Here is a 22,727-nt window from a genome sequence, read left to right as displayed (position 1 = left end):
CCTGAAATATCGACTGTACTTTTTCCCATCGATGCTGCCTGGCCTGCTGAGTTCCTCCAGCATTTTGTGTGTGTTGCTCTGATAGATCTGATTGTGTGACAGTGAAATGGTATCTGATTGTGTGACAGTGAAATAGTGACACAAGACTCCAAAGGCTGGAATCTGGAGACAGTAGGGCACCACGGTATAGCACAACGCTTTATAGTACAGACAACCCATGTGCAATTCCAGCCACTACCTTTAAGGAGTTTGGACATTCTCCTTGTGGGTTCCTTCCCGGTGCTCTGGTTGCCTCCCAAAGATCTACCAGCTGGTGGGTTAATTGGCCATTTTAAATCGTCTCGTGATTAGTCTCAGGGTATTGCTGGGCGGTGGGGCCTGAAGGGCCAGAAGAGCCTATTCTGCGCGGTTTCTCAATAAATAAGTAAATAAACCCAGCGGGTCAGGCAGCATCTGTGGAGAGAAAAGGGCCCTCAATATTTTGGGTTGAGAGCCTTTACTTGGACAGAAACGGGATTAGTGCAAGATGCATGTAATCAGAAAACGGGGAGATACTGGAAATCTGAAATAGAAGCAGAAATTTAAGAACAAACGCAAAATGCCGGAGGAACTCAGCAGGTTAGAATCAGGCAGCGTTTGTTGGGGAAGAGTGAACCTTTCTGGTCCACTATGGCTGTTAACTGTGGACTTTTCCTCCCCGCATTTTCCGTTTTAACTCCAATATAAATGTCCGGTGGATGGTGAAAATTAACTGGGTATGGGGTAGGGACTGTACCAGTCTAAATTCTGTGTTCGGATGCCCGCGTTCGTGAGCTGAAATATCACGGCTACCAGATACTGATTTCTAGCAGAACAATCAATCCATTCTGGGTGGCGGGGAGAGGACTCTGTTGGTGCGGTTAGGGGCAGTCCTCGCACCGGAGAGAGATGAGGGGCGGGAGGTTGAATTGCTCGCTGAGCGATCCTTAATACAAACCTAGCGTTGATCTTCAGAACCAGGAGTGGTTGAAACTCGTCAGAGGTCAGGTTGCAAAGGCCAGCAGGAGTGGATCCACAGAGTTTGGAATTCCTTCGGGATATTTATCGCTTCTCGGCCTTTTGGATAAAATCAAATTTTAAAAATGGGATATTTATCCAGCTCTTTCCGAGTACTCTGGGATCAGCTCCTCTAAATCTGCACAGATGCTGAGCTGTTAACTTTTTAAAGAAAGTTGCAGCCTAACTTTTTGTTTGTTGGGTCCACCCATCTTTCCCCTCCCACACAAACTTCAGTGGGACGTATTTCTCCGTTGGGTCGAGAGTTGCGCGGAGTCTCCGGCCGAAGGGACCCGCGCCACGTCCCGGAAAAAATCGGTGAAGTTTTGCCGGAGTTGGAAGTTGCGGGACCTCGGGGAGCAGGGGCCGATGCGCGCCGTTTGCTGAACTGGACGGGGAGCCTTTATTCCTGGGAATTAAAGAGCTTGCGATCTGTGAGAGAATGCGAGCGGTGGGGCTGGTCTTGCTCTGTTTTTGGGTTGAGTCTCTGACCCAGACCGCCGATCCAGAAGGTGAGAATCCAGTAACCTCTCTCTCTTTCTCTGAACTGCGATTTGGAGTGTTTAAACCAGGGGCAGTCAAACCCCGTGAGCATATCTGTTATTTCTTACGGAAAACCTCCTTCCTCATTGGTCTCTGCAAAACAAAATTTCTAACCAAGAGACCCCTAATATCCCGTGCGTTCAGAGGCCCCCTTGAAGGGGCGTGGGTGAAGTGGGTGGCTGGTTAGTTTGGGGACTACAGGAGGTTAGGTGACCCTGCTTTCTGTCGGTTGTGATTCATGTTTAGATTTTGTCGGGATGTGGTCAAATTGGCAGGATCCGTGTGTGTTTGGGTGTGTGAGATTTTTTTAAAATGTATGATTGAAAGGTTCTATGTGTGATGGTTTTTTTTAGATCGCAAATTCTACATTGGAAAATACTCAACACGACGTTTATTTGCATAAAGTGGAAATGCGTCGGCTGCAGTAGTGATTGGGATGGAAGTGGTTGGATAAAGTTGCAAATTCCAGAAAAGGGTCTTCCAGTGAGTGAGCTGTTGGTCCACTGTATAGACTGAGTGGTATACTGGACAGACTGCTGGCTGCAAAATGCAGGTCCACTGGATAGGCAGCCAGTAGGTGCGGTATATCTGCAATGGTGAGACTGTCAGTGGGCAACAGCTTCACTGAAGAACCAGTGGTGAAGTACAGGTCCACTGGATAGGCAGCCAGAGGGTGCAGACTGGGAGTACACTGTATACGTGGCCACTGGAGATGCTGCTCCATCAACCTATTGACCCTGACTGTGTCAGAATCTGAACCTGATAGGGCATTTAACCAATAGTGAAGGTTAGGAGGGATATGGGGCAAAATTGGGCATTTTAGTTGGCACAAGCCAGTTGGACTGAAGGGCCTGTTTCTGTGCTGTATTCCTGTACTTAACCAGTAAAAGAGAAAACTGGCCTGGTCACCTGTGGAGAGAACAACACTGGTACCATTTTAGAGGTGAGCCTGTTGTGGTTGGTGACAAGCACTCTCAATCTTCCTTTCTGACCTCAGCAGCTCTGATATTTTGCTATTACAATCCCCCCCCCATGTGGAAAAAAACATCGGACAACCTAGGATCAAAAAAAATCTTTTGTCAACAAGAAGTCATGGTAGAAAGTCACATCACAAACAGCCGCTCCCACAGCAGCGAGGAGCTAGATTAGTCTCTGTTTACGGGAGGATTTGAATGTTCTGCTGGAAGTTCCAAGAAGCTGCAGAGCCTGCTGAGTCCCTGGGAATAGACGTGTGGAATGCGAGAGGTCACGATTAAATTCTGCATGGGAAATCTTTCCATTGCTGTTCATTCAGAATTGAGGGCAGGGGAGAACTCAGTTTCAAGTATTACAGTGGTAAAACTGGTAATACTGCTGCTTCACAGCCAGAGGTCTGGGTTCGATCCTGACCCCTGGTGCTGTCTATGTGGAGTTTGCACGTTTCCACTGTGACTGCATATATTTCCCCCAGGGGCTCCTGTTTCATCCTACATCCCAAAGACATGTGTGTTTTAACAGGTTAATTGTTGTAGATTGCTGGTAGTGTGTTAATAAGGAGTAGGTTCTGAGGGCAGTAGTTGGGAATGTGGGGCAATTGAAATGGGACGCATTCAGGCTTAAGTATGAAGGGGCAACTCATGCTTGATGGGACGAGAGACCCATTTCCATGTTACATGACTCTGTTCAGACCATCACGACTCTGTGCATTTATTTAAAGAATTCCCCAGATTGTCCGATGTCTTAATCTTGCCCGCAGCCCTTCAAACTCCAGCCTTTGAATCTTCTGCTTCCAGCACACACAGCAGTCGTACAGATTGCAAAAGTGTTGCTGAAAAATGATTAGCAATACCCACAAAATGCAGCAGGAACTCTGCAGGTCAGGCAGTGTCTATGGAAAGGTCAAAATTTTGCACTAAGACCCTTTATCAGGAGTTTTTCCAGTTTGGGAGGCAGATTTTGGAAAGGTGCAAAAATAACAAGGTTGTTGTCATGGGTGTCTTTAACTTCCCTAATATTGATTGGCACCTGATTAGTTCCAAGGGTTTAGATGGGGCAGAGTTTTTTAAGTGTGTCCAGGATGGATTCCTGTCACAGTATGTGGACAGGCCGACCGGGGGGAATGCCATACTAGATCTAGTACTAGGTAATGAACCGGGTCAGGTCACAGATCTCTCAGTGGGTGAGCATCTGGGGGCCAGTGATCACTGCTCTCTGGCCTTTAGCATTATCATGGAAAAGGATAGAATCAGAGAGGACAGGAAAATTTTTAATTGGGGAAGGGCAAATTATGAGGCTATAAGGCTAGAACTTCTGGGTGTGAATTGGGATGATATTTTTGCAGGGAAATGTACTATGGTCATGTGATCGATGTTAAGGGATCTTTTGAAGGATGTTAGGGATAAATTTGTCCCGGTGAGGAAGATAAAGAATGGTACGGTGAAGGAACCATGGGTGACAAGTGAGATGGAAAATCTAGTCAGGTGGAAGAAGGCAGCATACATGAGGTTTAGGAAGCAAGGATCAGATGGGTCTATTGAGGAATATAGGGTAGCAAGAAAGGAGCTTAAGAAGGAGCTGAGAAGAGCAAGGAGGGGGCATGAGAAGGCCTTGGCGAGTAGGGTAAAGGAAAACCACAAGGCATTCTTCAATTATGTGAAGAACAAAAGGATGACAGGAGTGAAGGTAGGACCGATTAGAGATAAAGGTGGGAAGATGTGCCTGGAGGCTGTGGAAGTGAGCGAGGTCCTCAATGAATACTTCTCCTCAGTATTCACCAATGAGAGGGAACTTGATGATGGTGAGGACAATATGAGTGAGGTTGATGTTCTGGAGCATGTTGATATTAAGGGAGAGGAGGTGTTGGAGTTGTTAAAATACATTAGGACGGATAAGTCCCCGGGGCCTGATGGAATATTCCCCAGGCTGCTCCATGAGGCGAGGGAAGAGATTACTGAGCCTCTGGCTAGGATCTTTATGTCCTCGTTGTCCACGGGAAGGGTACCGGAGGATTGGAGGGAGGTGAATGTTGTCCCCTTGTTCAAAAGGGGTAGTAGGGATAGTCCGGGTAATTATAGACCAGTGAGCCTTATGTCTGTGGTGGGAAAGCTGTTGGAAAAGATTCTTAGAGATAGGATCTATCGGCATTTAGAGAATAATGGTCTGATCAGGGGCAGTCAGCATGGCTTTGTGAAGGGCAGATTGTGTCTAACAAGCCTGATAGAGTTCTTTGAGGAGGTGACCAGGCATATAGATGAGGGTAGTGCAGTGAATGTGATCTACATGGATTTTAGTAAGGCATTTGACAAGGTTCCACAAGGTAGGCTTATTCAGAAAGTCAGAAGGCATGGGATCCAGGGAAGTTTGGCCAGGTGGATTCAGAATTGGCTTACCTGCAGAAGGTGCACCAGTCATGGTGGAGGGAGTACATTTGGATTGGAGGGTTGTGACTAGTGGTGTCCCACAAGGATCGTTTATGGGACACCTACTTTTTGTGACTTTTATTAATGACCTGGATGTGGGGGTAGAAGGGTGGGTTGGCAAGTTTGCAGACGACACAAAGGTTGGTGGTGTTGTAGATAGTGTAGAGGATTGTCAAAGATTGCAGAGAGACATTGATAGGATGCAGAAGTGGGCTGAGAAGTGGCAGATGGAGTTCAACCCAGAGAAGTGTGAGGTGGTACACTTTGGAAGGACAAACTCCAAGGCAGAGTACAAAGTAAATGGCAGGATACTTGGTAGTGTGGAGGAGCAGAGGGATCTAGGGGTACATGTCCACAGATCCCTGAAAGTTGCCTTACAGGTGGATAGGGTAGTTAAGAAAGCTTATGGGGTGTTAGCTTTCATAAGTTGAGGGATAGAGTTTAAGAGTCACGATGTAATGATGCAGCTCTATAGAACTCTGGTTAGGCCACACTTGGAGTACTGTGTCCGGTTCTGGTCACCTCACTATGGGAAGGATGTGGAAGCATTGGAAAGGATACAGAGGAGATTTACCAGGATGCTGCCTGGTTTAGAGAGTGTGGATTATGATCAGAGATTAAGGGAGCTAGGGCTTTACTCTTTGGAGAAAAGGAGGATGAGAGGAGACATGATAGAGGTGTACAAGATATTAAGAGGAATAGATAGAGTGGATAGCCAGCGCCTCTTCCCCAGGGCACCACTGCTCAATACAAGAGGACATGCCTTTAAGGTAAGGGGTGGGAAGTTCAAGGGGGATATTAGAGGAAGGTTTTTTACTCAGAGAGTGGTTGGTGCGTGGAATGCATTGCCTGAGTCAGTGGTGGAGGCAGATACACATGTGGAAGTTTAAGAGACTACTAGACAGGTATATGGAGGAATTTAAGGTGGGGGCTCATATGGGAGGTAGGGTTTGAGGGTCGGCACAACATTGTGGGCCGAAGGGCCTGTACTGTGCTGAACTATTCTATGTTCTATGTAAATCCATACTTCTAAGTCTTCTCTTATTCATACACCTGTTGTCTCCCAAAACCCTTCTTAGCTTTAAATACAGCATGGAATGCTTCCTAAATGAAAAGTCAGCACCTCAATGGCCTCAACATCAAATTGGAATATATTGAGAGATTTTGTGTCAGCAATTAGTAAATTAATAAATCTAAAGGAAAGATTTACGAAGGAAGATTGAATAGTTAGGACTTTATTCCTTAGAACGTCAAAGATTGAAGGGAGATTTGATAGAGGTATACTAAATTGACAGGGGTATAGGTAGGGTAAATGCAAGCAATCTTTTTCCTTTGAGGTTGGGTGGGACTGCAACCAGAGGTCATGGGTTAAGGATGAAAGGTGAAAAGTTTAAGGGGAACATGAAGGAAATCTTCTTCACTCAGAGGGTCGTGAGAGTGTGCAACAAATTTCAAGCACAAGTGGTGCTTGCAAGCTCGACTTCAATGTTTAAGCAAAGTTTGTATAGGTACGTGGATGGTAAGGATATGGAGGGCTATGGTCCTGGTACAGATCGATGAGAGTAGGCAGTTTAAATGGTTTCAGCATGGACTAGATGGGCTGAAGGGCTTGTTTCTGTGCTGTACTTTTCTATGACTCTAAAAAATTAATAAACAAATCAATAAATTATTATTTTGTACATGCAATTAATTAATCATCTGGATTCTTTGCTGGAATTGGATGTCTGTGTCCAATCAGCAATGTATCCAGTGGTTGCCCTTTGAACTGTTCAGTGCTGACAGTGATTGCAACACACTGCTTGGGATTACACTCAGTACGGAAGTTGCCCTTGTCTTGCCGTTGTCAACAGTTTTTGTACTTTGATGAGAACACATTGTAGCATTGAACCCTTCTGATCAGTGCCTGGAATTGTAGGGTTTCAGCCTGTCCTTCAGGGTGAAAGTAGCAAATGTGGGCCTTTCTGAAGATATATTTTGTACCTACTAAGTAAATTTATTATCAAAGTACACAGATGTCACCACATACTACTCTGAGATAGCTTTTCTTTCAAGGCATTCACAGTAGAACAAAGAAATACGATATAGAATCAATCAAAAACTGCACACAAAGACAGACAAAAAATGTGGAAATAACTGCTTCTGAGAACATGAGTTATAGAGTCCTTGAAAGTGAGCCAAAGGTTGTGGAATCAATTCAGAGTTGAGGTGAGTGAAGTTATTCATGCTAGTTCAGGAACGTGAAGTTGTTCAATGGTTCAAGATCCTACAAAAAGTAGTGGATACGGCCCATTCCATCACGGGACAAGCCCTTCCACCATTGAGCACACCTACATGAAATGCTGTCACAGGAAAGCAGCATCCATCATCAGGGACCCCCACCACCCAGGACATGCTCTCTTCTCACTGTTGCCATTGGGAAGAAGTACAGGAGCCTCAGGACTCACACCACCAGGTTCAGAAACCGTTATCACTTCTCAACCATCAGGTTCTTGAACCAGAATGGATAACTTCATTCAACTTCACTTGCCCCATCACTGAAATGTTCCCACAGTCAATGGATTCACTTTCAAAGGCTCTTCATTTCCTGTTTTCAAAACTTATTGCTTATTCATTTATGATTATTATTTCCTCTTTTTGTATTTGAGAAGTTTGTAGTCTTTTGCACTCTATTTGAATTCCTTAGTTGGGCGATCTTTCATTGATTCTGTTATGGTTATTCTGTAGATTTATTGAGCATGCCCATGAGAAAATGAATCTCAAGTTGTATATGGTGCATTGTATGCACTTTGATCATAAAATCTGCTTTGAACTTTGATGGTTGAGGGGTAATAGCTGTTCCTGAACCTGGTGGTGTGGGACTGAAGCTGCTGTACCTCCTGCCCAATGGCAGCAGCGTGAAGAGAGCACGGGCTAAATGGTGAGGGGCCCCAATGAAGGCTGTTGCTTTCCTGAGACACAGCTCCTTGTAACATGAAATTTTGCAGCATAAATTCTGAAAGATTTTGTACTTTCAATTAATAAATTAATTTAAAAATAAGTAAACAGATCAACAAATTAATGTTTTGTACTTGTTTTCTTGTTAATGGCCAAAATATGGAATATGAATGACTTTGCACTTGCAATTAATAAATTCATAAATAAATTATTAAAGTAATAAACTAATAAATAAATTAATACTTGCAAAAGTGAGCCAATAAATAAAGCAATAGTTTGATACCTGCGTTAATAAATATATTTATAAATGTATTTATTTCTATGTTTTGATAATATCTACACACTATTAATAAGTCATTTGCTCTTTGATATCAACACAAATTTGGAATATATTGAGAAAAATTATGGCAGCAATAATTTATAAATAAATTAATAATTTAACAGCAATAAAATTATCAATACATGAATAAATACTTTATTAATACATGAATAAATGTCAAAATGAATAGGGAATTATGTACTAGCAATTAATGAATGATTTTCTCTGGTTGGAGCATGACATTGGATTAAACGCACTGAGGGATCTGTGAGGAACAGACTGCTTCCCTCACCTGAGTGGTGTCAGGTGAGAGAGAGTGTCGGGACACGGGAGAGCAGCGCAGTCACCAGACCTGAATAGCATCAAACTTTAACAAAAGTAAACATGTGAATCAGCTGGAAGGAGGCGTTAATGATGCAGATACCGGTGTAAGTTGCAAGATTGTATTTTTTTCACCACTGCTTTACAGCTGAGAGAGTTGCATTGAACTGTAACGAAGGAATGCAGCAACTGTTGTACAAAAAGAAACAAGAGCAGGACAAGGTGGCATCGTTACCATTGCTTCTTCACGGCTCCAGTGAACTTGACTACCGCTGCTCTCTGTGCTTGGTTGGCAGAATCAGGTTTAGTCTCACAGACATATGTCGTGAAATTTGTTTTGTGACAGCAGTACAGTGCAATAAATATGTTATAAATGCAATAATATACATATGTAAATTGCTATAAATGCTGGGACAGAGCCTCTGATATGCTAACAACAGGGAATTTAAAGCTACCGATCCCCTGATAGGGACTGTATCAGAGACGTCCAGTTTACTTGTCCTGTCGTCAATATTCAACACCTCAGTGTTGCTGAATTTAAGTGAAAGGTTTTCAATCTCCCTCCTAATTTTGATTCAGTCACAAACTGTAGTAACATAAACAAATGTACATATAACATAGGAGCTGTACTGAACCTCAAATTCAGAAATAAAAACTGAGTAGATTAGTGGGCAAAGCACACAGCCACTGTCGGTGAGATGTTGTTGCAAATCCAAGTTGACTGGGGTGTGACAGAAATCTTTCTGTACACCTTACGCACCCTATCTGAAACCCCCTATACACCTCACCCACGCTGTCCGACACGACAACCCCTATAAACTTCACCCACCCTGTCCGACACGACAACCCCTATAAACTTCACCCACCTTGTCCGACATCCCCAATACACCTCACCCACCCTGTCCGACACCCCCTATACACCTCACCCACCCTGTCCGACACGACAACCCCTATAAACTTCACCCACCCTGTCCGACATCCCCAATACACCTCACCCACCCTGTCCGACACGACAACCCCTATAAACTTCACCCACCCTGTCCGACATCCCCAATACACCTCACCCACCCTGTCTGACACTCCCTATACACATCACCCACCCTGTCCGACATCCCCTATACACCTCACCCACCCTGTCCGACATCCCCTATACACCTCACCCACCCTGTCCGACACCCCCTATAAACCTCACGCACCCTGTTCTAAACCCCCTTTACACCTCACGCACCCTGTCCGACACCCCCTATACACCTCATCCACCCCGTCCGACATCCCCATACACCTCACCCACCCTGTCCGACATCCCCTATAGACCTCACCCACCCTGTCCAACATCCCCTATACACCTCACCCACCCTGTCCGACATCCCCTATACACCTCACCCACCCTGTCCGACACCCCCTATATACCTCACCCACCCTGTCCGACATCCCCTATAAACCTCACCCACCCTGTCCGACATCCCCTATAAACCTCACCCACCCTGTCCGACACCCCCTATACACCTCACCCACCCTGTCCGACATCCCCTATAAACCTCACCCACCCTGTCCGACACCCCCTATACACCTCACCCACCCTGTCCGACACCCCCTGTACACCTCACCCACCCTGTCCGACATCCCCTATAAACCTCACCCACCCTGTCCGACACCCCCTATACACCTCACCCACCCCGTCCGACACCCCCTATACACATCACCCACCCCGTCCGACACCCCCTATACACCTCACCTACCCTGTCCGACATCCCCTATAAACCTCGCCCACCCTGTTCGACACCCTTATACACCTCACCCACCCTGTCCGACATCCCCTATAAACCTCACCCACCCTGTCCGACATCCCCTATAAACCTCACCCACCCTGTCCGACACCCCCTATACACCTCACCCACCCTGTCCGACATCCCCTATAAACCTCACCCACCCTGTCCGACATCCCCTATAAACCTCACCCACCCTGTCCGACACCCCCTATACACCTCACCCACCCTGTCCGACATCCCCTATAAACCTCACCCACCCTGTCCGACACTCCCTATACACCTCACCCACCCTGTCCGACACCCCCTATACACCTCACCCACCCCGTCCAACTCCCCCTATACACCTCACCCACCCTGCCCGACACCCCTTATAAACCTCACGCACCCTGTCCGACACCCCCTATATACCTCACCCACCCTGTCCGACACCCCCTATACACCTCACCCACCCTCTCCGATACCCCCTATACACCTCACCCACCCTGTCTGTCACCCCCTATACACCTCACCCACCCTGTCCGACACCCCCTATAACCTTCACCCACCCCGTCTGACACCCCCTATACACCTCACCCACCCTGTCCGACACCCCCTACAAACCTCACCCACCCCGTCCAACACCCCCTATACACCTCACCCACTTTGTCCGACACCCCCTATACACCTCACCCACCCTGTCTGACACCCCCTATACCTTCACCCACTGTGTCCGACACCCCCTATAAACCTCAACCACCCCGTCCGACACCCCCTATAAACCTCACCCACCCTGTCCGACACCCCCTATAAACCTCACCCACCCCGTCCAACACCCCCTATACACCTCACCCACTTTGTCCGACACCCCCTATACACCTCACCCACCCTGTCCGACACCCCCTATACACATCACCCACCCTGTCCGACATCCCATATACAAGTCACCCACCCCGTCCAACTCCCCCTATACACCTCACCCACCCTGCCCGACACCCCTTATAAACCTCACGCACCCTGTCCGACACCCCCTATATACCTCACCCACCCTGTCCGACACCCCCTATACACCTCACCCACCCTCTCCGATACCCCCTATACACCTCACCCACCCTGTCTGTCACCCCCTATACACCTCACCCACCCTGTCCGACACCCCCTATAAACTTCACCCACCCCGTCTGACACCCCCTATACACCTCACCCACCCTGTCCGACACCCCCTACAAACCTCACCCACCCCGTCCAACACCCCCTATACACCTCACCCACTTTGTCCGACACCCCCTATACACCTCACCCACCCTGTCTGACACCCCCTATACCTTCACCCACCGTGTCCGACACCCCCTATAAACCTCACCCACCCTGTCCGACACCCCCTATAAACCTCACCCACTTTGTCCGACACCCCCTATACACCTCACCCACCCTGTCCGACACCCCCTATACACCTCACCCACCCTGTCCGACACCCCCTATAAACCTCACCCACCCCGTCCAACACCCCCTATACACCTCACCCACTTTGTCCGACACCCCCTATACACCTCACCCACCTTGTCCGACACCCCCTATACACATCACCCACCCTGTCCGACATCCCCTATACACCTCACCCACCCCGTCCAACTCCCCCTATACACCTCACTCACCCTGTCCGACATCCCCTATACACCTCATCCACCCTGTCCGACACCCCCTATACCTCACCCACCCCGTCCGACATCCCCTATACAAGTCACCCACCCCGTCCAACTCCCCCTATACCTCACCCACCCTGTCCGACACCCCATATACACCTCACCCACCCCGTCCAACACCCCCTATACACCTCACCCACCCCGTCCAACTCCCCCTATACACCTCACCCACCCCGTCCAACACCCGCTATACACCTCACCCACCCTGTCCGACACCCCCTATACACCTCACCCACCCCGTCCAACACCCCCTATACACCTCACCCACCCTGTCCGACACCCCCTATAAACCTCACCCACCCTGTCCGACACCCCCTATACACCTCACCCACCCCGTCCAACTCCCCCTATACATTCACCCACCAGGTCCGACACCCCCTATACACCTCACCCACCTTGTCTGACACCCCCTATACACCTCACCCACCCTGTTCTTTACCCCCTCATACACCTCACCACCCTGTCTGACACCCCCTATACACCTCACCCACCCTGTCCGACACCCCCTTCAAACCTCACGCACCATGTTCTAAACCCCCTATAAACTTCATGCACCCTGTTCTAAACCCCCTATACACCTCACCCACCCTGTCCGACACCCCCTATAAACCTTACGCACCCTGTCCGACAACCCCTATAAACCTCACCCACCCTGTCTGACACCCCCTATAATCTTCACCCACCCTGTCCGACACTCCCTATAAACCTCACGCACCCTGTCCGACAACCCCTATAAACCTCACCCACCCTGTTTGACACCCCCTATAATCTTCACCCACCCTGTCCAACACTCCCTATAAACCTCACCCACCCTGTCCGACAACCCCTATAAACCTCACGCACCCTGTCCGACAACCCCTATAAACCTCACCCACCCTGTTTGACACCCCCTATAATCTTCACCCACCCTGTCCGACACCCCATATAAATCTCACCCACCCCGTCCGACACCCCCTATACACCTCACCCACCCCGTCCAACACCCCCTATACACCTCACCCACCCCGTCCAACTCCCCCTATACACCTCACCCACCCCGTCCAACACCCGCTATACACCTCACCCACCCTGTCCGACACCCCCTATACACCTCACCCACCCTGTCCGACACCCCCTATACACCTCACCCACCCCGTCCAACTCCCCCTATACACCTCACCCACCCTGCCCGACACCCCTTATAAACCTCACGCACCCTGTCCGACACCCCCTATATACCTCACCCACCCTGTCCGACACCCCCTATACACCTCACCCACCCTCTCCGATACCCCCTATACACCTCACCCACCCTGTCTGTCACCCCCTATACACCTCACCCACCCTGTCCGACACCCCCTATAAACTTCACCCACCCCGTCTGACACCCCCTATACACCTCACCCACCCTGTCCGACACCCCCTATACACCTCACCCACCCCGTCCAACACCCGCTATACACCTCACCCACCCTGTCCGACACCCCCTATACACCTCACCCACCCCGTCCAACACCCCCTATACACCTCACCCACCCTGTCCGACACCCCCTATAAACCTCACCCACCCTGTCCGACACCCCCTATAAACCTCACCCACCCTGTCCGACATCCCCTATACACCTCACCCACCCCGTCCAACTCCCCCTATACATTCACCCACCAGGTCCGACACCCCCTATACACCTCACCCACCTTGTCTGACACCCCCTATACACCTCACCCACCCTGTTCTTTACCCCCTCATACACCTCACCACCCTGTCTGACACCCCCTATACACCTCACCCACCCTGTCCGACACCCCCTTCAAACCTCACGCACCATGTTCTAAACCCCCTATAAACTTCATGCACCCTGTTCTAAACCCCCTATACACCTCACCCACCCTGTCCGACACCCCCTATAAACCTTACGCACCCTGTCCGACAACCCCTATAAACCTCACCCACCCTGTCTGACACCCCCTATAATCTTCACCCACCCTGTCCGACACTCCCTATAAACCTCACGCACCCTGTCCGACAACCCCTATAAACCTCACCCACCCTGTTTGACACCCCCTATAATCTTCACCCACCCTGTCCAACACTCCCTATAAACCTCACCCACCCTGTCCGACAACCCCTATAAACCTCACGCACCCTGTCCGACAACCCCTATAAACCTCACCCACCCTGTTTGACACCCCCTATAATCTTCACCCACCCTGTCCGACACCCCATATAAATCTCACCCACCCCGTCCGACACCCCCTATATACCTCACCCACCCTGTCCGACACCCCCTATACACCTCACCCACCCTGTCCGACACCCCCTCATACCCCTCACTCATCCTGTCCAACATCCCCTATACCTCTCAGTCGTCCTGTCGGACACCTCCTGCACCACCTGCTGAAGGGTCTGTGGATCTATGAAAGGCCTCATCCCTCACAGACCAGAGTGGAAGGAAGTTACTGAGACGGTGTTTGTCAGTGGCTCTGTCTAGGTGCGGTCGTGGTTGGGCCTGATCCTATGCTGTTTTGCCCCACTGAAGGTGACCCTGGTCTCGATGCTGTGGTAAGAATAAGGTGGAGTCAAATCCTTTCACACTCCAGCTGGAGAAGATCCTTGTTTTCTGAGTAATTCCGGCCCCATTCATCATAGAAGGTCCGAGCAGAGGGATGTTCTAGAATGGATAAAGAATTGTCTTATCCTTTGTCCTTGATACAATTGGACCATTGTAAGCACTGGTCTCTACTCTGCCCTGTGTGAGGACTTTTTGCCACTCTCCTCGAGCCTGTACATGGATTGTCAGGCTATTGAACTGTTGAAGGCATCATGCCAAGTCCTGTCCTTTGCCCAGTAGTGATGGCTGAATGCCTAACAGTTGTGTTCAAGGCTTAGACTTGTAGTTCACTCAGCACAGTTCAAAGTGTCTGGGCACCACTTCACTTGCTGTTCACACTCTCTGTCAGTGTCATGGTGTGCCCTCACAGAGAAATGGCAGAATCCCCATGAAGAGGTTAAGACACAGGAATACCTGTAGAGCCCTGGAGTAACGACTGTCAGACAAATCATTCCATCAAACACAATGATTCTGCTAAAGATCTAAAGAGAGTCCTCTTTAAATAATCATTGATTGCCAGAAACAAAGGCCAATCACAACTAACTTGACTGATTAAACCGAAAGTACAAGAGTTTAACAACCCTGATTAAGATAACGGATAGCAAACATAGGTGTTTTGAAAGCTAGAAGATCAACGTTCTCTGGCAAGCCACAGAGGACTGTCAGACTCATGACAGTCAGGGGCTTCTTGCCCTAGCCATAGATGAAGCCATGGATCCAGCATTGGACCCAAGTGTGAACAAGTCTTCAGAATAAGCTGTCAGGAGCTGGCTCATTCTGAAAACATCTGTTCTGCATAGGGTGGGGGGAATGAAAGATTGTCTTCCAGAGGGAGTTTGCGTTTATGTGGAGCTTCTTACAGCCTCTGCAAGTCTTGTATCTCAATGAACACTACAGACAATTCAACCCACAATGTCTGCACTGAGCATATTGTAATGCTGGATTAAACAACATCTCTTCTGTTTACACGTGATCCACGTCCCTCCATCCCCTATATATTCATGTGGCTGTCTAAAAGCCTCTTAAATGCCGGTATGGTAGCAGCTTCCGTCACTACCCCGGCAGCACATTCCATATGCAGCGTACCCACATTTTATATACAAGTATCTTGCCCCATACATCTCTTTTAAACATTCTTCCTCTCACCTTAAGCTCATTTCCTCCAGTCCTTGACATGTATTTTCTAGCTGCTGAAATACTGGAGGCTTGTCTTTGATGAAAAATAGAAAAGGGTCACACTCAGCAATGTTCCACAGGGAAGACTAGAGATGGTCAATCTGCGGAAGGGTCTTGGATATGGAACATTTGCTCTGGGGAGAGGTGGGGTTGGTTCTGGGGCTGGAGGCTGATGTGAAGACAGACAAGGAGAGCAAAAGGGAGCAGATGGAGTCCCTGGGATTATGATGCAAAATACTCAAACCTCTTGTCGTTTTCTCCATCCTTCCCATTGCAGCTGACTCCATTTGCCTTTTGCTGGGTTCCTCCAGCAACTTGGTTTTATTTTTGCCCTGGATTCCAGTGTCAATAATCTTTAGTGTCTCAATTTTTTTTCTCTCAGGGATCACGGATTCCAGTGTGGTAGAACATGGAAAAAGCCTTTCGGCTTGTACCTGTCTAAGAGCTATGTTTAATATAGCTATATAAGCTAGATTCTATATAAAGCTGAGCATTTGATGGCTCTGGGCCTGTAGTCACTGGAGTTCAGAAGAATGACGGGGGAAATCTCTTTGAAACCTATCAAATGTTGAAAGGCCTCGAAGAGTGGGCATGGAGTGAATGTTTCCTGTGGTGGGGGAAATCTAGGAGCAAAGGGCCATCCATTTAGAACACAGATGGGGAGGAATTTCTTTAACCAGAGAGTGGTGAATCTGGAATTCATTGGCACAGATGGCTGTGGAGGTTGTCATTGGGTACATTTAAAGCAGAGGTTGACAGGTTCTTGATTAGTCAGGATGTCAAAGGTTACAGGGTGAAGGCAGGAGAATGGGGTGAGAGGGATAATAAGTCAGCAGATTCGATGGGCTGAATGGCCTAATTTTGTTCCTTTGTTTTATGGTTTAGCTAATCCCATTTCGCAGCACTTGGCCCATTTCCCTCGAAACTCCTGTCATTTATATACCTGTGCACACATATCTAATGTAGCTACCTGAACCACTTTGTCTGGCAGCTGGCACCATGTATTTACCACGTGCTATGTAATAATGTTGCCCCTCACCTCCTCTTTCACCTCTAATGAGAAGGTGGGGGTGTGGGAGGACTAAAAGCTTCAACTGTACTCCTTGTACCTTTGTACTTCTCCCCATCCTCCCACCTTTTCATCTCTCCTTCTGCTGTCTTCCTTTCTAACCCTGATGAAGGAGTCTTGGTCCGAAATGCAAACTGTTTATTCCTCTCTATAGATGCTGCCTGAGCTGTTGAGTTCCTCCAGCATTTTGTGTATGTAGCCTATTCCTCACTTTACCAATGAGAGCTGGGCAGTGCTTTCAAAGCTTTTCTGTGCCAGTAATTCTCTGTAGCTCTCGACTAAGTCTCAGGGGCAGCCTTTGCTATTTCCTGGCCGTGTCAGGCAGAGCAATAATTTCAAAACCTGGACCTCTCATTGTGATGCAGCTACAGTGGTGTGCATTTATATAGCACCATCAACACTGGCTCTTCACCGGAAAGGACTGAGTTAGATAACCTCAGTGTCCCCGTTGGACTGGAGGGGTAGGTTTTCTCAGAGATGGGAGGAGTGCATGCACAGGTTTAAACTCGGGGAATACTGGGCAGTGCGGCTCAGAGGGGCAAAAGGGCCAATTCTATGCAGCATCCCAATAAATATAAACAAAAATAAATGTAAATAAATAAACTAATGCAATAACAAAGGGGGGGGGGGTGTTGCACTTAGGGCCAGAGTAGGTGCAAAGCAAATTCAGAGGTTTGATTGATTGTAGAAGTAGAGAGGAATTTGTTATTCACTGTTCACAGTAAATTCATAGTTCCAAGTAAATACATGATCAAAGTACCATCTACTCCTTGAGATTCGATTTCTTACAGACGATCACAATAGGACAAAGAACTACAATAGAATCAATGAAAAACTACATACAGAGACTGACAAACGACCAATGCGTAAAAGACCAACTGTGCAAAAATAATAATAAATAAGTATTACTTTGAACATGAATTGTAGAGTCCTTGAAAGTTAGTTGATAGGTTGTGGAATCAGTTCAGTACTGAGATGAGTGAAGTTATCCATGCCGGCATGAGAACGGGCAGAGAAGTGGCAGATGGAATACAGTGTTGGGAAGTGTATGGTCATGCACTTCCATAGAAGAAATGAAAGAGTTGACTATTTTCTAAATGGAGAGAAAATTCCAAAATCTGAGGTGCAGGGAGACTTGGGACAAGGTTCATTTGCAGGTTGAGTCCGTGGTGAGGAAGGCAACTGCAGTGTTTGCATTCATTTCAAGAGGACTAGATTATAAAAGCAAGGATGTAATGTTGAGGCTTTATAAAGCACTGGTGAGGCCTCACTTGGAGTATCGTGAGCAGTTTTAGGCCCCTTATCTTAGAAAGGATGTGCTGACATTGGAGAGGGTTCAAAGGAGGTTCATGAAAATAATTCCAGGATTGAAAGGCTTGCTCCATGAAGAGTGTTTCATGGCTCTGGGTTTCTGCTCACTGGAATTCAGAAGAATGAGGGGTGACCTCATTAAAGACTATCGAATAGTGAAAGGCCTCGATAGAGTGGATGTGTAGAGGATGTTTCCTATGGTGGGGGAGTCCAAGACCAGAGGACACAGCCTCAGAATAGAGGGGCATCCATTTTGAACAGAGATGAGAAGGAATTTCTTTAGCCAGAGAGTGGTGAATCTGTGGAATTCGTTGCCACTGGCCAAGTCATATATTTAAGGCTGAGACTGATAGATTCTTGATTAGTCAGGGCATGAAGGGATAGGGGGAGAAGGCAAGAGATTGTGGCTGAGAGGAAAAATAGATCAGTCATGATGAAATGGCAGAGCAGATGATGGGCCAAATAGACCTAATTCAACTCTTGTGGTCTTGTAGTCTTATGGTTCCGAAAGCTGATAGCTGAAGGGTAATAACTGTTCCTGAACCTGGTGGTGTTGTGAGATTTGAGCACACAGATTAAATATATAAAATCAAAGTGTTAAATTTTTAACAATGTATTGGCATTGATGTCAGTTGTATTATATATCTGGGGGCTCTGTGTATTTATCAGGAATCTCTCCTGCTCAGAATAGGCTGCTCGTTACTATTCCTAAAAACAAATCATTTATGCTAGAGGGCACAGTCTTCGAATGAGAGGTGAGAGGGTTGAAAAGCTCCTGAGGAGTGGCTTCTTCACGCAGAGGCTGGAGCTCCGGTGGAATCAGCTGACAAAGGAAGCCGTTGAGGCAGGTACAATAACAGACGTATGGGTAAGGACAGGGACAGGAAGGGTTTAGCTAAATATGGGCAAATGGGATGAGCTTGGTGGGTCACGGATAAGTTGGGCTCGGGGGCCTTTTTTGAGTTCTATTACGCTATGAACCTGGAGCGGGCACTGAACGGATTAAACTGCCTGTGTTGCTGAAGAAAGGGGATAGTTACACAGACATCTCTATTAAGCTTTAATATGTAGACAACAGGCGGTCTACTTCACCAATAGGACATCACCATCTGTACTGGGCAGTATGCCGCAGACCCAGTTCTCTAATTGGTACACACTCAGTTGCTGCTTTGTTAGGGGACGTCTCCAAATGAGAGACTGAAACTGACATGAAACACATCCTTTATTGGTTCATGGCCTGGCAGTGGGATAGATCTTAATTACTTTCTTGGTTCTGCAAGATAACCTCCTCTCTGACCCCTCTCCTAGTCTGCTTCTAGTTTCTCAGAATAATTCCTGTGGAACACTGCTCCCAGTATCCTTACCCTTCAGCTGCGTGAGTTGTGTGCATGCTGAACCTCCAGGAACAGGAATATCACCTCCAACTGGTGTTGCAAAGAGGAAATAAATCCTTGCATTGTGAATTTGTTTTCACTTTGGAGCACTTGTTGGGGGAATTAAATCAGTATTAAGCTGATATGGGAGAATTAAATAAGTCAAAATCAAGGTCAAAATTCAGATTATTGTCCTTTACATAAATTATGGAACACTACAGCGCAGAAACAGGCTATTCGGCCCATCTAATCCATGCTGAACAATTTACTCTGCCCAGTCCCATCAACCAAAACCTGGACCATAGCTTTCCATACCTCTCTTAACCACATACCTATCCAAACTTTTCTTAGATGTTGAAATTGACCCTACTTGTGCTGGCAGCTTGTTCCACACTCTCTCCACCCTCTGAGTGAAGATCTTCCCCTTAAACATTTCATGCACGCACAGCTACAATGAAAAGTAACATCATAGGCACATAGCGTCAGAAAAGCAGCATTTTCAGGGAAAAAAATAAATTTAAACCAATTAAACATTGAGTATCTTTACAGGAAAGAACACAATTAGAATAAAGATAAGCAATGTCCATTTTAGTGCAAAGTGGTCATGGTGTTGGAAAACCCTGGTGATCTGGGTTGTATCAATCATTACAAGATCCAAATGACTGTTCTTGAACCTGGTGGTGTGGGACTTCAGGCTTCTGTGCCTCTTGCCTGATGGTAGCTGTGAGAAGCTGTTTAATATTTAAGGGGAGTGGGGATGACTGGAGGAATTAGATCAGCCCATGATTGGTGGAGCAGACTCGATGGGCCGAATGGCGTACTTCTGCTTCCACATCTTATGGTCTTATGGTCTTAAGATGGCATGTCCCAAACGGTGGGGATTTTTGATAATAGATATTTTCTTACTGAGTTGGTACCTCTTGTAGGTAGTACTGATGGAAGGGGTGGGTGTGCCTGTGATGTATTGGCCAAGGGCCACTACTCTCTGTAGCTTCTTACAGTCCTGCACATTCAAATTTCTGTACCAGACCATGATGGAGTCAAAGGTCCACCTTGTATGAGTTTGTTAGAGAGTTTGGTGACAAACCGAACCTCCTTAATCTTCCTAAGAAAGTAAAGACGCTGGCGTTGGGGTTGCTGCGCTGGGTGTGAGATGGTAGAGTGGAAAGGACTCATGAGGAACATTTCAAATTAATTTATCACAGGTTCATGGAAACATGCAGTGAAATGTATCATTTGTGTTGGCAATCAACACACGTATGGATGTGCTTGGAGGCAGCTTGCAAGTCTTGCTGAACATTTCGGCGCCAATATAACATGACCAACGTACTTGTCAGAACAACACAGAACACAATGAAACAGAACATACCAATTGGCTAAGCGACAACAGTGACTAACAGCCCAATCTTCCCTCCCTCCCATCCATCCATCCACACGCATACACAGTCCTCTAACCTCAGGACAGATCATCTTCAGCCTCTAGCCTCCAGCAGATTCGCTGGACGAGTAGACAGGTTTCCCCCGCCATCCAAACGTAGAACGTTCCTATGAAACGGTTCGTAAGCCAGAATGTCGTAAAGCAAAGAAGCAATTACCATTTATTTATGTGGGAAAAATCAGTGAGCGTTCGCAGACCCAAAAATAACCTACCAAATCATGCCAAATAACACATAAAACCTAAAATAACAGTAACATATAGTAAAAGCAGGAATGATATGATGAATGATATGACACAGCCTATGTAAAGTAGAAATACTTTTTCCACAATAAATGCCTGCACTGTTCTCCGTAGCGAAAATCTCACGCAAGCGCTGTCGGCAAAAACATGGTGCAAGCGCTCTCCAGTAACCTTTAAGCTATGAAGCTGCCAAATCATACCAAATAACACGTAAAAATATACAGCTGATATAAAGTAGAAATAATTAATGTACAGTGTAGTATCACCAGAATTGGGAAAGCACCGAGCACACTGATGATGGTGTGCTTGGCCGGGTCATCAGAGGTTGGGCTGGTGCAGTGGCCCCCACCCTCCGGGCTGTGACCCAATACCGATCCGCGAAGCATGCAGGGGTACAGCGGTAGCCAGGACGCACCCAGCACATCTTTAAGATAAAAACCGAAATAAACAAGCTAATTAATTAGGTGCCGCCCGGCACATAAATGTTGGCCCAGATCAGAGGCGACGCAATCGGCAATCGCCTCTGATCTGGACTGACATTTATGTGCTGGGCGGCACCTAATTAATTAACGCAACACACATCAAAGTTGCTGGTGAACGCAGCAGGCCAGGCAGCATCTATAGGAAGAGGCGCAGTCGACGTTTCAGGCCGAGACCCTTCGTCAGGACTAACTGAAGGAAGAGTGAGTAAGGGATTTGAAAGCTGGAGGGGGAGGGGGAGATGCAAAATGATAGGAGAAGACAAGAGGGGGAGGGATGGAGCCGAGAGCTGGACAGGTGATAGGCAGAAGGGGATACGAGAGGATCATGGGACAGGAGGTCCGGGAAGAAAGACGGGGGGGGGGGTGACCCAGAGGATGGGCAAGAGGTATATTCAGAGGGACAGAGGGAGAAAAAGGAGAGTGAGAGAAAGAATGTGTGCATAAAAAAGAGTAACAGATGGGGTACGAGGGGGAGGTGGGGCCTAGCGGAAGTTAGAGAAGTCAATGTTCATGCCATCAGGTTGGAGGCTACCCATACGGAATATGAGGTGTTGTTCCTCCAACCTGAGTGTGGCTTCATCTTTACAGTAGAGGAGGCCATGGATAGACATGTCAGAATGGGAATGGGATGTGGAATTAAAATGTGTGGCCACTGGGAGATCCTGCTTTCTCTGGCGGACAGAGCGTAGTTGTTCAGCAAAGCGGTCTCCCAGTCTGCGTCGGGTCTCACCAATATATAAAAGGCCACATCGGGGGCACCGGACGCAGTATATCACCCCAGTCGACTCACAGGTGAAGTGATGCCTCACCTGGAAGGACTGTTTGGGGCCCTGAATGGTGGTAAGGGAGGAAGTGTAAGGGCATGTGTAGCACTTGTTCCGCTTACACGGATAAGTGCCAGGAGGGAGATCAGTGGGGAGGGATGGGGGGGACGAATGGACAAGGGAGTTGTGTAGGGAGCGATCCCTGCGGAATGCAGAGAGAGGGGGGGAGGGAAAGATATGCTTAGTGGTGGGATCCCGTTGGAGGTGGCGGAAGTTACGGAGAATAAT

The 22,727-nt window shown here is 47.6% G+C and overlaps 1 protein-coding gene across 2 annotated transcripts in view; it reads left to right on the top strand.

Moving 5' to 3' along the window:
* The first annotated feature begins 1,021 nt into the window (after positions 1–1,021).
* The window catches only part of LOC134352579 (tyrosine-protein kinase receptor UFO), a 195,980-nt gene continuing 174,274 nt past the window's right edge, over positions 1,022–22,727 (top strand). For both annotated transcript variants that reach the window (XM_063059831.1, XM_063059830.1), the window contains exon 1: positions 1,022–1,547. In XM_063059831.1, coding sequence (XP_062915901.1) covers positions 1,478–1,547 — 70 coding nt within the window. In that variant the 5' untranslated portion in view covers positions 1,022–1,477. The remainder of the gene's footprint in view (positions 1,548–22,727) is intronic.

Source organism: Mobula hypostoma, chromosome 10 (assembly GCF_963921235.1).
Source record: "Mobula hypostoma chromosome 10, sMobHyp1.1, whole genome shotgun sequence".
In the NCBI taxonomy this organism is placed as follows: Eukaryota; Metazoa; Chordata; class Chondrichthyes; order Myliobatiformes; family Myliobatidae; genus Mobula; species Mobula hypostoma.
Note: the sequence above shows the minus strand (reverse complement) of the source record. Positions and strands in the feature narration are given on the sequence as shown.